The sequence below is a fragment of the Falco rusticolus genome, chromosome 9 (assembly GCF_015220075.1).
Source record: "Falco rusticolus isolate bFalRus1 chromosome 9, bFalRus1.pri, whole genome shotgun sequence".
NCBI classification, from domain to species: domain Eukaryota; kingdom Metazoa; phylum Chordata; class Aves; order Falconiformes; family Falconidae; genus Falco; species Falco rusticolus.
The window spans coordinates 34,248,969-34,264,638 of record NC_051195.1 but is presented as its reverse complement, the minus strand read 5'-3'; the positions used below and the strand labels follow the sequence as shown (position 1 = coordinate 34,264,638).

General features: G+C 35.6%; 1 protein-coding gene across 7 annotated transcripts in view; it reads right to left on the bottom strand.

Moving 5' to 3' along the window:
- VTI1A (vesicle transport through interaction with t-SNAREs 1A) overlaps nucleotides 1-15,670 on the bottom strand; it is a 276,781-nt gene that overhangs the window by 212,048 nt on the left and 49,063 nt on the right. For 4 of the 7 annotated variants that reach the window (XM_037401452.1, XM_037401458.1, XM_037401459.1 and 1 more), the window contains exons 4-5: nucleotides 8,357-8,434; nucleotides 2,019-2,039 (exon numbers count right to left, since the gene is read on the bottom strand). In XM_037401452.1, coding sequence (XP_037257349.1) covers nucleotides 2,019-2,039; nucleotides 8,357-8,434 — 99 coding nt within the window. The remainder of the gene's footprint in view (nucleotides 1-2,018; nucleotides 2,040-8,356; nucleotides 8,435-15,670) is intronic. The other 3 variants (XM_037401455.1, XM_037401460.1, XM_037401457.1) reach the window with 1 other exon arrangement.

Sequence of the window (15,670 nt, the reverse complement as noted above, 5' to 3'; positions counted from 1 at the left end):
GTTTCACTATGTGACGAGCTAGGAATTATGCCTGAGTCACTGTACTAGCCTTCATTTAAACTTTAATGTGCATTTTGCATTGGGTATAAAAACACCATTGCAATTACATCCTATCCAACACATAGTGGATACCTAAGTGCAGAGAAAAGAATGATAACAATTGTTTTTTAAATTATTTCGCTCTCTACCTGTACAATTTTGATCTAGACAAAATAATAAATCCCTTTATTTAGTTCTATTTGCTGTTGCTCTCATAATATGCAGAGACGAAAAAGTAACTTATGAGGTTAGCAAGGAAAAGCAAAGACAAAAATTACCAGAAGCAATGTTTTTAACATTTTTTAGGTGGCTAACAAAAAGGATTTATAAGCTTCAAAATGTGTGAGTGAGTTCAGTATAGCTCCCAAGTTGCAGCCCTTTGCAATAACATCCTGAATTTTCTTCTTTGCCTTCACAGATATTTGAAAAAGATCAGCAGTTAAGTAGCAGCTTTGTTCTTTATATCTGATTAAATTTTCAGAGTAAATTTACAAATTAGGAATCTTTGTGTTTATAAAACTATAATCTGTTTGCAAGCAAAAATGATCCTACTACATTCTTAAAACATTCTTAAAACACAAAAGCAGAGAGGCAGGCATGCAGGTGTTGCTAAAGGGATGAGCAAATGAACTTTGTTCTGAAAAATCTCAGAAATCGGGTTATACAAACCCTCGCAACAATATTGTCATCTGTTTAAATACTGGGACTACTGGGGAGGGGAGCTCAGCAGTAGTGGGAGGGCTTTCATGTGGTTACATGTTTATTTTGTTTAATATTTGGGGTTTTTGTTAACTGTTTTACTCTGTAGCTTTAACATATTTAGTATCGGCTCCACAAGAAGAGGGAAAAACAAAACACTCGGGGAATTACTGAAAGAATCTTTATATCACAAATATCTTACTGTTTTTAAGAATTCTCTGTAATTGTCCTTAATCTGGTTACTTTACAATTCTTTGTCATCACCATTTCTAAAACTTACAAATCCTTTCCTGCAGAGTTCAGTACTCATTACTGATACGTCTGGGCACACATTTCAAAAAGAAGATACCAGACAAATATGTGATGTTAAAATACTCTTGCGTCTAAATATATTTATTCAAATACTTCACTGGTTCGAACTCTCCATACGAAACCCTTAGAAATCTGACCTGTAAGTAATCTTGACTTTACTGAGACCTTCTTTTTGGCAGCTATCAGGAAATAATAAAAATACCCAGTTCAGATACCTGCTTTGCAACAGCAGTAAGTGACAGAGAAGATTAATTTCAGAAAATATACTGAAACATTTGAGGAATTGACCATTAAAACAGGCTTCTCTCTCTAAATATTTATGAGTCATTTTATAACTGGAAGAAAGGTGTTCTGGAATACTGATCTCTAGTGTTACACCGACAGATCTACAGCACTCACAAATAAATAATAAATATTGATATGAGTGCGTAGGTCTGCCTGTACTGTATTTTCAGTGGGTATACAATATCCAACATAATACATAAGCTACTTGAATGCCTCACACCAAACTCAAAACATTGTGAAATACTGTGTAAATTTTACAGTGTTTCAACACAGGTTTTTACCAAAGCAATGCTTTCACTTTCAATACCAGTGTATAAATGTATTTACCCTATCAAAGATTCTGTGATGCAAACATGATTATTACTGTACCTGATTTGATCATGGTATTCTAGCAGAGATCAAATAATAGGTTTTCTCTTTTTTTCGCCTTCTTTTTCTAGTGCCTTTAAAAAAATTTCCACTATCAAAGACTGTTAATTTCTAAGGTTTGATCTAGAGATTCCTATGTAAGTATACAATTATTAGGGAAAAAGAGGCACAACAGTGAATATTTTAAAGCAATGTAATCAATATTTTTGCTTTGTGCAGTTTTTCCCTGCAACAATGAACAAAAAGATCTACTTCAGATTTAGAAACTCAGCTTTAAAGGGAAGCTAGACAACAAAAAGCAAGAAAGTACTCACCTCTTCACGTAATTTTATCAACTGCAACATGAACGCACAAAAAAGATAAAAAGGAAAGAAATGGCAGGAAAGAAAGATCAGTTGTGTGACAGGATACAGAATTAACATTGACAATTTATCTGTTTACATGTTTAGCATTTAAAAATCACAGACAAACACATTAAAAGAACCTAAACATAGACTACATGCAGAGTTTTTTGAACGAATAAAGATCACTTTCTCACACTGTCACATTAAACAAAGAGAATAGTGTGAAATTCTCTTTTAAACCACATCTAAGACACCATCATGAAATAAAGGGGAATGACTTCATAGAAGTCTATAATATAAAGAAAAAAACAAGTTTACTATTCCTCTCTTCGAAGATTGTACAGCTGAAGTGGTTTTGTATATACAAGTTTTCAGAATGTTTTCTGTATATTTTAGTTGTGACAACTGATTTCTTATTTTACTAGCAGATCTAACTTATTAATAGATGACTACATCTTTATAGCATGTAACCAGTATTTCAGTTTTTATACACCTGAGTTCTACTGAACTATATGATCTGATTTTATTATTGAACCTCATATAGAGGGTTTTTTCCAGTTAAAAAAAAAAAAAAAAAAAAAAAAAGCAGCAGCTTAGTTAAATGGCTCAGAATTATGATTTATTGCATAGCATATTTAAAAATAGACAAAGGAACAGGGAACAACACGAAACATATTTCCCTCAGAAAAGACCCATTTCAGGTTCTTAATCCTAGACCACTACACAGTGTGTATATATATACACACGTATAGTGTGTGTATACTCACATAGTCGATACATTTATAGTTATCAATTTATGCTTGTAAATCAACATAATCTAACACTATTAATAATATTGTCCTGGCAGGTTTACTATAAAACTAAATAACCCCCCTGTCTGATTATCAAGCTACGTTGTAATATGCTCTCCCCTTAGAGAGATAGATTAATTATTTGTACTGGAACAAAACGTATAATTACTCACAACAAATGTCTGCATAAGAGTGTCTCTTTATAAAAAATTACAGTTCTCTCACCGATTCCAGTTGAATTCGAAATTACAACAGCTACATCATTATCTCAGTTTATGCTGATACTTCACCCACAGTTTCCTAACACTAATTTTCAACACGTGTGTAAACTGAGAATGTTTACTACTAATAAAGCCTCACCAGCATGAAGGAAACAAAAGAACCTCCATTATTCTCTATTGTTTCATATGGCTGGTCTAAAAATGAACATACGCCTCACCCCGTTACCAAAACGGACAACGAGGCTCTAACGAGATGTAATTAGGAGGGCTACTACCACACTGACTTAACCTGAAATGGCTCTTCAGTGTGTAGCTAAAGGAACTTCGCTAGAATTTGGTATAAAGAAAACTGCATTGTCCGCCGAACCGGCGCTGAAATTCAAGTGCTTGGCCTATCATAAATTGGTCTCTTTCTCCACATCTTCCCCCCCTTTTTTCCCCAAAAAGGCAAACATTAAGGCTCTTTAGAAAGAGACGATCTGGGAGTTGATCACATAGCTATCTTTTCTTTCTGAGGCCAGCATTCTTCAGTTGACTATGATACTTAAAGGGCCAAAGTTTAAAACTACTCTCCCGCAACAGAGCCCGTTTGGGCATGCCACCCTGCTATAATCAATGAGAGTTTTAAAATGCTGCACATTTGTTTTTTCAATAGGTCCCAAACAAAAATGTTCTATCTTGTTTGTGCTGCATGGCTGAATTTAAGCTCTGCATGGGATTTGCAGCTCAGCTAACTAATGGGAGAGGGTTTGGGTTTTTTTTTTTTTTAACGTTGACTGAAAGATATTCATTCAAATTAACAAAAGATGTATTTTTCCCCCATTTAACAATGCTCTTGATGAAAATGTGTTACCTTTACTTCTGTGTTTTGAAACATTATTTTTATTATGCTCACCGCTCAACTGTAAACAGCGTTAAGCCGTGTGCACAGCCACCATTTTAGGTTATGATAATCAGCCTATTTTTGAAACAAAGATTTTTTTTATTATTTTTTTTTTATTTCAATACAGAATTTGATACAAGAGGTAATCTGTTCCTTTGTAGGCTAAAAAGAAAAAAAAAATAATCTGGTTTACGCTGGTTTGAACCAGTGGAATCTCTTGTGGCTAAGCCTTCTGCTGTGACTAAAATCAAAACTGCGCCGCAGAGAGCGAGGGAGCGAGATGGGGGGGTGCGTGTGTGCGCGCGTGTGTGTGTCTGTGAGGCATGTCACGTGACACGGAAAACTACCGAATTTTTTTTAAAAAGCTGATAACGCTACCGCCGTCTCTGTCCGCATATAGATAACGAATAAATGCTGAACTCTATTAAACGCCCTTTACACATTATCGTGGGTCGAACACACAATTTTCTGAACTTATGATGACAGTCTATTTATTTTGCTATAAACCCTCGGCATGTAACGAACAGATTTGTGTCTGGTAATGATCTGCTCTGCCAGGGCTATATGAAATGATACCGACCTTCTTTAGATCTCGGGGAATTAAATTGACCAACTTCACCCCCTGGTCTGTAGCTGAAGTTTGACACACTTTATGCACAGCAAGCCCAAATCTAATATTATCACAACTTTGTAGTTAGAAATTAAGTAGCCACAAAATATTTGTTCACCACAAATCACATATACAATGTATGTGTACACAGACACGCAGTTTAACCTAATGTGAATTTATTTAAGCTTACTAATGAACATAGTTGTGAAAGAGAAAGGAAGACTACTGCGTTTCAAGGAAGTAGGCAATACCATACCTGGCATTATTTTGGTCAAGAAGGATTTCTGTTTTAACCCAATATGTACTTTCTGAAAAAGATACAACTTGCCACATAAAACAGTTCTATTATTATTAAAGTGAAGCCACAACTTTAAGTAGTATCATTGCACTGGAAAACTCAAAACTTTCAAGGGATTCGATAAATGTTGGTGGCCAGAATAACAAGCAAGACAGCCTGTTTAAGACCACTCCCGGAAAATAAATAACAACCCAACGTACACAGTAGGGTTTTGGGTTTGGGGCTGTGAAGTGGTGGGGGTTTTATGCAAGGAGGGACATCTCTGGGTTCTCAGCTTCCATATGCGCCTCGCCTGACTACATTCACATGATTCAAATTGAGAAGCAATTAGCGTATACTAAGCAATGACTTTTCTAAACCTGAAATGCATTAAAAGCACTATATCTCATTAAACAAAGATGCATTTATTTAAAAGAAACTTAGAATAGCAGGATTGTATAATTCTTAAAACTTCTTACAAGAAGTTTCTATGCACTTTATTTGGTTAAATTACTTAAATCTCAGTATAATCACTATAAGACAACTGTATCCTAACTTGTCATCAACACATAATGACTGCTACTCATGGGAGACATTTTTGAAAAATGAAGAAGACAAAGGATAAATCATCATTTGCTAATTCTTCAATTTCTTCTTTGTACTTCAATCTGTCTTCTTGGGAGAACAACTGAAAACCCATACCTATGACCCTCTTCATTACAGCTTATACCTTGGCTGTGGTTTGCTGCAATTTTACCTTTGAAACTCATCTAAAAAACCCAGAATTTGAATAAAGAAAAGATCCAAATTGTTTGTTTTTCCAATAGCACCCCGTTTATTTCTACACTTAATACGGTCACACTAGCAGGTATGCAGTAAGCTTCTTTTGTCTTCTTACTCCACCAAAAACATTATGCAAATGTTTATCATGATGACAAAGACCATACCTAAAACACGCAGCTCATATCTTGTTTCCCTTGGGTAACACCCCAGTCTAACCAGGTATTCAGCATTTCTATTTGCAGACTTTAACAATATTTGTGGATTAGTACAGGACCAATTCTGAGCTGGCAACTTTTTTCGGCAGCTCCTCTGTCAGAAGAGGAATCCCTCCTCTCCCCTTTCACAGTTTGGTGACTGAATTGGGGAAAAGAAACACACAATTTTTCAGTTTAACTGAAGCTAATCCAAACTGATTGAGAAGCGAAAGTCCTACAGTATTAGGGTGAGGGTCAGTCCATCTACCTATATTTATTTCCAGAAGAACTTATATTTATTTTCATCAGACAAAATGAAAGCAAGAATTTGAAACATCTTCAAATATTTTATATGGCTGTAAGTTATACCTGGGCATCCTTTCATCATCTAGTTCAAGTTCGCTATTGATACAATAATGCATAGGAATTATAGTGTATTAGAGCTGGCGTTACTGAGTTAAATACATCGCTATGACATGCTCAGTATATGGGAAGTACCCAAACCTTACCCTTGATTTGGATAGCTGTACATTCTGATAAGTTCAAAATCAGACCTAACTTTCTGCACTAACCGCTTGTACCCCAAACTACATGCATATAAGTACAAATAGAAATAATTACATTTTGTGAGAAAAAGAGATTGCAAGATGGATTATTGGAGCAACACAATAAATATTTTATTTTAAATGCTGGTATTCACATTTTTAAAATAAGTTAGGTAAATTCTTTATGGTGATATTTTATAACATTTTTCAAGGGAGAAAAGAAATTCAGAACTTTCAAGGGTAGAGGAGTAACAATTTCAAGTTGGGTTACAGAAAAGGATTTTGATTACCTAAAAGACTACAAAAAACTACTTTATCTGCCAAAATTTTTTGCCGTTTAAGAAGTGGTCATTTGGAAGAAAAAAACTCATGTTGACAAATGGTTGAAGGTATCATTTGGTTCCTTGAGAAAAGACCATGTTTCTTCCATCAAATTTAGAAAAAAGATCGTAACTCACAAAAAGTGCACATGTGAATCAGTTATTAAACCATTCCTTAAAAAGTGAAAATAACATATTTTATCTCATCCCTACACATAAAATATTCTGTTATAAGTAAAGCTTCTTATCACAATTGCCCTTTTATGTCTGAATTCACACAATTTTTTTCTTGAAATGTAAAAATAGCAGCAACTTTAAAGAAATAAAATCAGAATCTTAACACTTTCACAAGACTGTTTACAGTCATGACATACATACTGTGAAACACTTTTCCCTAAAATCATCCTTTCCATAAATTAATTATTTAGGGATAAACCCCCTCTTCATCTCCCCTTATAATAATATATAAATATGAAGATTAACATGTTTTATATTTAACTCTTCACATAGCTATTAGAGCTGCTAACCTAGACTATGGTCTTTTGTCTACAGGTAAACTGTATCCTGTGTATAATTTCATTGATGTATGTATTAAAGTCTTATACAGAGTTTAAAACTTACAGAGCACATTTAAAATACTGTATAGTATTTTAGGCTTTTTATTAACTAAAAGGCTTAAGGGGTCCGTGTTTTAAAATTCATTGTACTGGGATAAGTCTCCAAGTCTTTCTTTTTTCCTGTCCTTAGTGGAAGTGAGCTTACATTGAGGATAGACAGACAATTTTTACTTTTAATAACAAAATAATTTAAATTCTATCTGGTCAGATGAGAAAATCTGGTATTTTGGAAAACTTTCAACTAACTTCTAAGTCAAAATGCACAACTTTGATTACAGCTGATGTGATTTTCAAAAAGAAACAAAACATTCTGTTTTCAGACACAGCTTGTTGAACAAGTTCCAGCACCAAAACAAATATTAAGAGGTGGGTCAAAGTCCCCTGAATATAATGTTGCCTTTATAATTTTCAGTAGTCAAGCAGGATCCTCACTGTAATGTCCAGAACAACAATACGGGTACCAGATTTTAAAAAAGACTCAGGATTATCAAGCTTTCCTTCATTAAAAGAGATGGATAGCACTCTACGTTCTAGTACAACATGTATTATGAAAGCATGCTCTTATTAATACAACTTGTGTTTTTGGTACAAGGAGAGAAAATCTGTTTAGGGAAGGAATCACACAAGGAAACTGAGTGGGGTACTGCCTAATTCTGAGAGCGCACTTTCATTTGTTTTGCCTGCCAGTGTTGATTTAATTATACTGCATTATTATCAAAGCTGCATTATGTACTTTTTTTATTCCTTTTACATGTGTTTGAGGTGAAGACCTTGGCTTTGTCGGCAAACAGTGCGTTTCAAGTTATTTCTTAAGTACTAAATAATAAAGAGAAGAGAAGAAAAGATTTTTTTTAAGATAGCAGACAGTGATCACATGTTAAAGGGTTAAATGTAAGATCTCCAAGAAACATTTTGAAGTTGATTAAGACCCCAGCTTTGCATTAAACAGTATCACTTCCACATGAGTTGTTGCTAATGCTGTTAAGGAGCAGCTTGAGAAGCCCAGTGTGCCAGTGACCTCCTTCACCCTCCAGCCACCCACTAGGGCTTCTTGATTAGCATCCTACCTGGTTCTCTGAGGAATTCCCGTCATCCCCTAGGAGCTCATTCCGCACCTCATCACTGTAGGCGATTCGTGACCTTTTCTGTAAAACAAAAAGAAAAAAGGGTTAGGAAGTAAAGCTCCGAAGCCATTGGTATCAAGGCTGATCATCTTAAACCTCGAGAGCCCCCTAATGGATACCTATTTGATAAAAAAATAAAATCTGCAAGTAAAAGTTATTAAAAAGTTCTTCAACTGCTGCATTTTGACAAATCTGCATGGCAAAACCCTAGCATTTCTAAGACAGTCACATCCTCAACATTTCAGCAATGAAAGCAGCTTCAGTGACGCTCAAGACACATAATGTGTGATCCTAGTTCTGATAATCAGGTCACAGGGAAAGGCAATACATACTAATAGCAGAAGCATTAAAGAAATGCATGTGTAGGAGCCAAATGCATTTTTCTGAAGAACACTTGCTAGCTGGACCCAGAACTCGGCATAACATTGCAGTGATGCCACTAAATAGAAAAGGAAGACTTTTTTCTATATTAAAAAAAAAAAAAATAATCAAAACCTGATCAACAAACATTTGACCAAACTGGTTGTACTTAAAAGATGCAGTAAATTACCAAGTGTTTTCTATGCTACTAAGGCTATGAAGGCCTACTGGGAAAGGACCAGAAATCAAAGGACAAAAGAAAGGAGAGAAAACAACAGTAAGAGGAAACATTTGTTTACAGCAGTTCATGGAAACACCACAAAACTAAGACAGTCATTCATTAGATCGTTATGACAGTTATTATTCACACCTTATGAGCACCAGATTTGCTCATGAACTGATAATCTTATTCATTCTAAACTACATCAAGTGCCGAGCAATGGAAAGCAAATGTCTGAAGACTACCAAGGTAGCACAGCGCTCAACAGAACGATGGAGAAGTCCATAAAGAGAACATCAGCCCAGCTTTCAACTTCTCTGTTGGCCAAGTAACAGGCCCTTAGTCAGTTAAGTGTTCCCACATGCACCATAAAAGACAGAAAGCAATTGTAACATACTGTCTAAAATCGGTTTGGTTTTTATATTATGATCACTTTTAAACCCAAGAGCAACAAGGACTAAGTTGTAGGGCCTTCCTTTATGGATGGGAGCTTCCCTCACAATCTGCCATGGTAGTCATTACCAGAAGGAACTCAGTAAAAACAAATCCCTCCTCAAACCTTCCATAACTGGGCAATCATGTCAAAAAATGTGCTTGGGACTGGGGCACAGGGAACAATCCGCTAGAAATTACACTGAGCATAGGGAAATTCATTACCTTTGTGACAAAGAATTTTGGAAGAGGGTCACCCCTTACACTAGTAACCTAGCAGTGGAGTAAGCCTTGCAGTGGTCATCTCAGAGCAACACATTTTAGCTTTTTATCCTCTGTAGTTCACCCTTTATTATGATCATCATCGTTACAATGTTCACCAATCTGTGATTCAGTTGCTAGTGTTCAGATCTAGACTATATACTAAAGCTACAGATGTACATAGGAAGGACAAAGCGTATCATGGACCTACTACAAGAGCTGAATTATGCCAAATCTTTTGGAGATCTCAGCTGTCACAGTTTCATACTAACCAAGCTAAAGTAGTCTACAGCATTAAAGGAAATGAGAACCTTTAAACAGGCTGTGGTATCAGAGCTGCCTGTTTAAATTATTCATTTCATCACTATGGGGGACTAAAACACTCCACAGTATGCAAGAATATCATATGGAGATCGGTTTTGTTTTTCTCTTTTTTCACCAAAAAGCCAACAAATTGGCATAGATTGCTCAATTATATTATTTTCCTATTTTTATTTGATACACATCAAACAAGGAAGGAAATTACAAATATATACCAATAAATATCTAATCTTCTTTTCTGATTAAGATTCAATCTTCCCATTTGCAGTCTAGTAGTTCCAACTGTACGGTCTCTCCCAATTTCACAAAATGACTCAGCCCCATTGATTCTGTTAGTGTTGAATGTATTTATCATTATTAGACTGAAATGAGGAGCATGATTCTTCATGAGCTTGTTCTCCAGTGAACAAGTTGTCTAATTATATGTAGAGACTGAGATGGTCCTTGGTTACACATCATTTATGTGAAAGATTTAACTGGCTGATGTTCTCATTCATAAGTGCTTGCATGGAAGAAAGGAAAAAGAATATTCTTCATGGGGGAAAAAAACAGATGCTAATAACACAATTTTTAGAAGCCCTTTGTAATCCTTTATATCATCACCACTGAACTTAATAAATATATTTGTATCATTGTTCTCTTATTGCAATAATCTGTCATGATCTGAAAATCAGCGATTATATTAAAAGAAAAAACTCTGTGACTACAATTAGGTATAACTCTTTGCCATAATCAATAAATAATTTGATACTACTTTTGATCACACTTTCACTACCAAATGAATCAATAATATAAAAGGAAAGGCTTTTGAACTAAAGTGTTAATTTGTTCTTTCAGGATTTGTCCAAAATATCAATATCTTGAATCACTATTCTTATTTTCATTAAGGTAATATCCGCCAACACTTTTAAATGTGGCTATCAAAATTATTTCAGTTCATCCAAACTCAATAATTAAATAATTTTTAGATATTTTTCTTTTTTTAGTTCATAACTATCAGCTGTTTATAAATATGTACTGTAGCCAAATGCAAGAATGATAGTTTGAGCTGGAAATGTCACACACTCTGCTACAGTTTGAAGGAACCCAATTCATAATGCATTTTATAAATAGTTAATGACTTCTATACATAAGCTAACCAGGCAAATCAAGAAATTGTCAACATTTTTAGTCTTAGTTGTCAGTTACCACTGTCTACTGGTACTTTATATGTATGTTTCTAGAAAAGACAGAACCTTTACAGAGTTTGTAATCCAAGGCATTTCTGGGCAGCTCAATACAGGTTTAAGAGGTTCTGCGTGCAGTTTTTTGTCTGTAAAGTCTGTCATATATAGAAGTTTTCCTTCTATTTTATATTTACTTGCCTATACAGAGACAAGAAGTCTAAGCACACAAGAGTTTTTAACTCCGTGTATGTGTTTGCATTCAAATGTAGCGCACACACAAACACACAATGACACAAAAGGGTTCAGCTACTTTCCACAAGAACTTCAAGACCAAGAAAGTTTCAGGGCTGTTTTAAATGTACTACAGTACCCAGACCTTCTGACAAGGAAGAGTTTCTGATTCCAGGCAGATCTCTCTTGGTTTATGAACAGGATTTTTGCATACTGATTGGGTGATTTCCTTAAAGCCTTGTTCAAACAGATACACTTGCTCAGCTCTGTCTGGCAATTTGGCTTTAAACAATCTGTCTACTTGACCCAAGCCTTAACATTTCCCAATAGAACTGAATGTGTTCATGGGCAAGCCCAACTAAATTAGAATTGAAATGAATTAACTCAGCTTAAACTAATTAAGATCTGTGATCTGCAGTACCACCCCCCTGTATGATTCTACATGTGAAGTAGGGTACATGTAACCAGACTGTAAGAATTCTGCTATACTACTAATCTGAGCATACCAATGAAGTTCGTCTATTACTAAAGCATATGAGAAGTTAATTTCCATGGCCTACACATGGCAAAGCAATTGCTTAAATTGCCTCACCTGGGAATTTAATACAATGTTATCATCAGACCAGCCACACTGTAAATAGATTTATAATGCTTTCCATGTGCTAGGCTAGGTTGCATATGAATTAAGTAATGATCTGGTATTACAATACAATCAGCTAGTTCCCACACCTGGCAGACAGGATATTTTGCTAAATTACTACCTATACAGATACATCACAACATAAAAACAGAAAAGGCAATGGGAAGAGAAACAATCTACATGGTGTATGACCTATTTTTACATGGTAACCAAATAAGATGTAGATAGAAAGAGGTATCCAAAATAATCTGTTTCCAACATCTGCACAACAGAACACATACTTATTCATTTCTATTCAATTTTGGCCTAATTTTCCGCATTCTATACTTTAATTACCATCCACATTCTGAAATGTTCCCATTAATGAAGGCCAGAACTAGCCAATGCCCCCTCACTCCAACACACTTTCAGCAATCAGCCAAATAATTGATATAAAGTATCGCACATTTTCATACCTGAACCAAAGAATAGCTTTCCCACTCCTAAATGCTAAGCAGCACCCAAACAGACAACAAACCAAGGTGTATTTCAGACAAAAGGCCCAGCAATTCCATTCGTCCCAACCTCTCCATTTTTCAGACTCAATGTTTTAAAAACAGCTTGAAAAGTGTTTTTTTGTGAAATCTGCGTAAACAAACAAAAAGGCTTTTTTAACCACAAACATTTCTTTTCATACAAAATTCGTTAGTGTCTTTTAAAAAAAAATATCTTCAGGTATCTGTTTCAGAGTTTGGCACTGCTCTAGATGTAAATAAGTACTCAGGATTAGCATAACCAGAAATAATTTGGAGGAGTAAATTAGATTTTTTTTGGTGTTCTTTGAGAATAGTCAAGTTTTGCCATTGCTCTCACTAAAAGCGAGCAAATAAAGTGACCTGATCCTCAGATAGACTGCTAAATACCACAGAACGTACACTTGCATCTCTGCCTTTCAAAATAGATACTTAAGTATTTTTTGCTGAGCAGAAATGAAAAAGATACTGTTTAACAAATGTAGAAGAAAAACAGGTGACCCTACTTAACAATTTTAAAGCTCAAATTGAAGCAGAAACACAAAAACACTTTGTCAGGAAATAAAATAATTGAAATAGCTTAAGAAATTGTGTTCAAACTTCAGTTTTCAAAATTTCTGAATTTCTCTGTAAAGCTGATCCAGGAGCAATAGACTAGACACTTCAGACCACAATTCTAAAGGGGTTTTCCTGTTCCTAAGTAGCGTAGTTTTTATCAGTTGTGCGTAGGAAGAGAGAAAACTATTACATAGTGCTAACGTACAACCTGCTGCAATGCTGGACTTACAATCATTTCCTTATGAAAATAAAAAACCCAAAGCTGATATGTTTCTGTTGAAAAGAAAAAAAAAAAATCTATTCTACAAATCCTAAGAAGCTGCTGATTGAAAGAATCAATTTGACAGTATGTGTTGGCTGGCAAAAACCGATGTTTAAGCCACTCCTGGTCTTGCCTGCCCTCCCTGCATGTATGCAAAAAAGATTGCAGGCAACTCAAAGAGAAATGCACAATTTAAAACTTGTCTTCTGCCACTCTGCCAAATGTCATCAGCTTCCTACAACAGCAGAGAGAAATCAAACTTCAAGTGCTGAAGTGAAATTAATGCAGAGATACTATCACCCATTTTAAGTAGAAGTCACAGGTCTATAAATCTTCTTTTCAACAATCATCATCAAACACACTTTTAGTTTCATTATGGGGTGAGGGCAAGGACGAAGGTCAAGCAAACCCCCATGAGGATACAACACATTGCATTATGTTGGTTGTGAAAGATGAAGCTTCTGCCCACAAAACTACTTCCATGCCAAACTCGGGACCAGCGGACCACGTATGTCACCAACACGGCTGATGGTCAAACAACCTGGCTGCACCGCACGTGCTGTAGGTAGCAAAGAAAACGGGTGACCTGTGAGACAATTGCAACTGATCGTTTCTGTGAATTTAAGGAGTAACAGAGGATGACTTCTATTGTGAAAAAGACATTTGTATTTAGAAAAACATATTTACCTGAGCTCCGCCTTTTAAAATTAATAACTTAGAAAAGGAAAGAGTTTTCAAAATTCAAAGGTCTGGAACTGACCTCTCCCTCCTTTCTATTTTTCAGAGAATGCTCGAAAACTCACTACCATTGCTTCCAATTTAACAAGACCACATCCACGGAAGAGTAATATAATGAAATACAAGAGTTATGAACTCAAGCATAGAAAACATCAGATAAGCATTGCTCAGGCTTGGATAGCACTCTCCAAACACGACAATGAATAACTCCCCTTAGCCTGGTATTTATATCCTTTCTCTCTCTCTTTTTTTTTTTTTTTTTTTTTTTTAAATTATAACTATCATCTTTTTGCTTTTTTGAATTACCATGCTCTATAACAAGTCTTGGTCCCTGTGTATACACTACTTTCATCAGAATTCAGTTTCTCCAAGGTGCTTTCAGCTTTGGGCTGTTCTGCACCACAGTTTGCCCGCCTTTTTACTCATGTGCCATAATCTCAAAAAAAATACGCTAGGCATCCCTTGATGCATGAAGGGTGACTGAATGGTCCTGCAACTTTAACTGTAACCTCTCTGTAGGCCGACACAGTGCTGTCTGGCCTTTGCACTGCCGATTTGCAGCTATTCTGCTATCTACTGTTAACCTACATCTACTACTCTGTTCCTGTAATATATTTTTGAGTACTTTAATTTCAGTATTTCATACAACTCCTTTCTATTGTTTCCTTAAAGTGACCATTATTAAGCTATCTTATTTCAATACAAAACCTATCTTTCCACATCAGCTTAGCTGGCTAAGTTAACCAATTTGCCTATTTAGTCAATGGAAATTCCTTTAAATTGCACATGAGATCACTCAAGTTCAATTCCTTCTCAGATTTACCTTCCAGAAAAATCTAGTGCTTCCCTGTTACCACCCTGTGCATGTTCAAAGACCAGTCTGATAACCTAGCTTGCTAAATTTAAAGTTAGCTGCTGTTAGTGCCTTTTGCCTTGATACGTACAGCAAACATCGGCATATATTTGTCTAATTTGTTCACAAAGGTTTTGCAACTTGCAGACCCTTATTTACCACAGTCATTTCAACCAGCAACACTGGAAGAAAAGGCAAGAGCAAGGCTGGAGAGGGGGAACACCTTCCCTCCCCTACTCAGACAACAGTTTGAAAATAAAAGATACCTCAGGTGTAAGACCACATCTGATACAAGTTCGAAGTAATCCACAACTTGACTATTTATTTGGGTGGGGGGGGGTTAAGTGAGATTATTTCTGTTGTTTATAGCATAGGCTCACATTCAGACTTGGAGGCAAAAGGCACCACAGCATCAACATAAAATTTGGACACAAAGAATAGAAACTACCAACATTAAGCCAGTATTGTTGACAGATAAATTGATCCTCAATTCATGTTCAGGTTAGTCTGCAGAAATTCTTAAGCACTTAGAAGTGGTATATGCACATAATAAGCATACATGTAAGAGCTGCAAGTTTCTCGGAAACATTATCTTTCAGGGAAAACTGTTAAGCATAACAGTGGAGTAGAGAACTCCCAGTGCCCTTTCCCAGTAAAACACTAAGCTTATGTTTGTTTTATGAAACCTTCATTGGTCATCTCA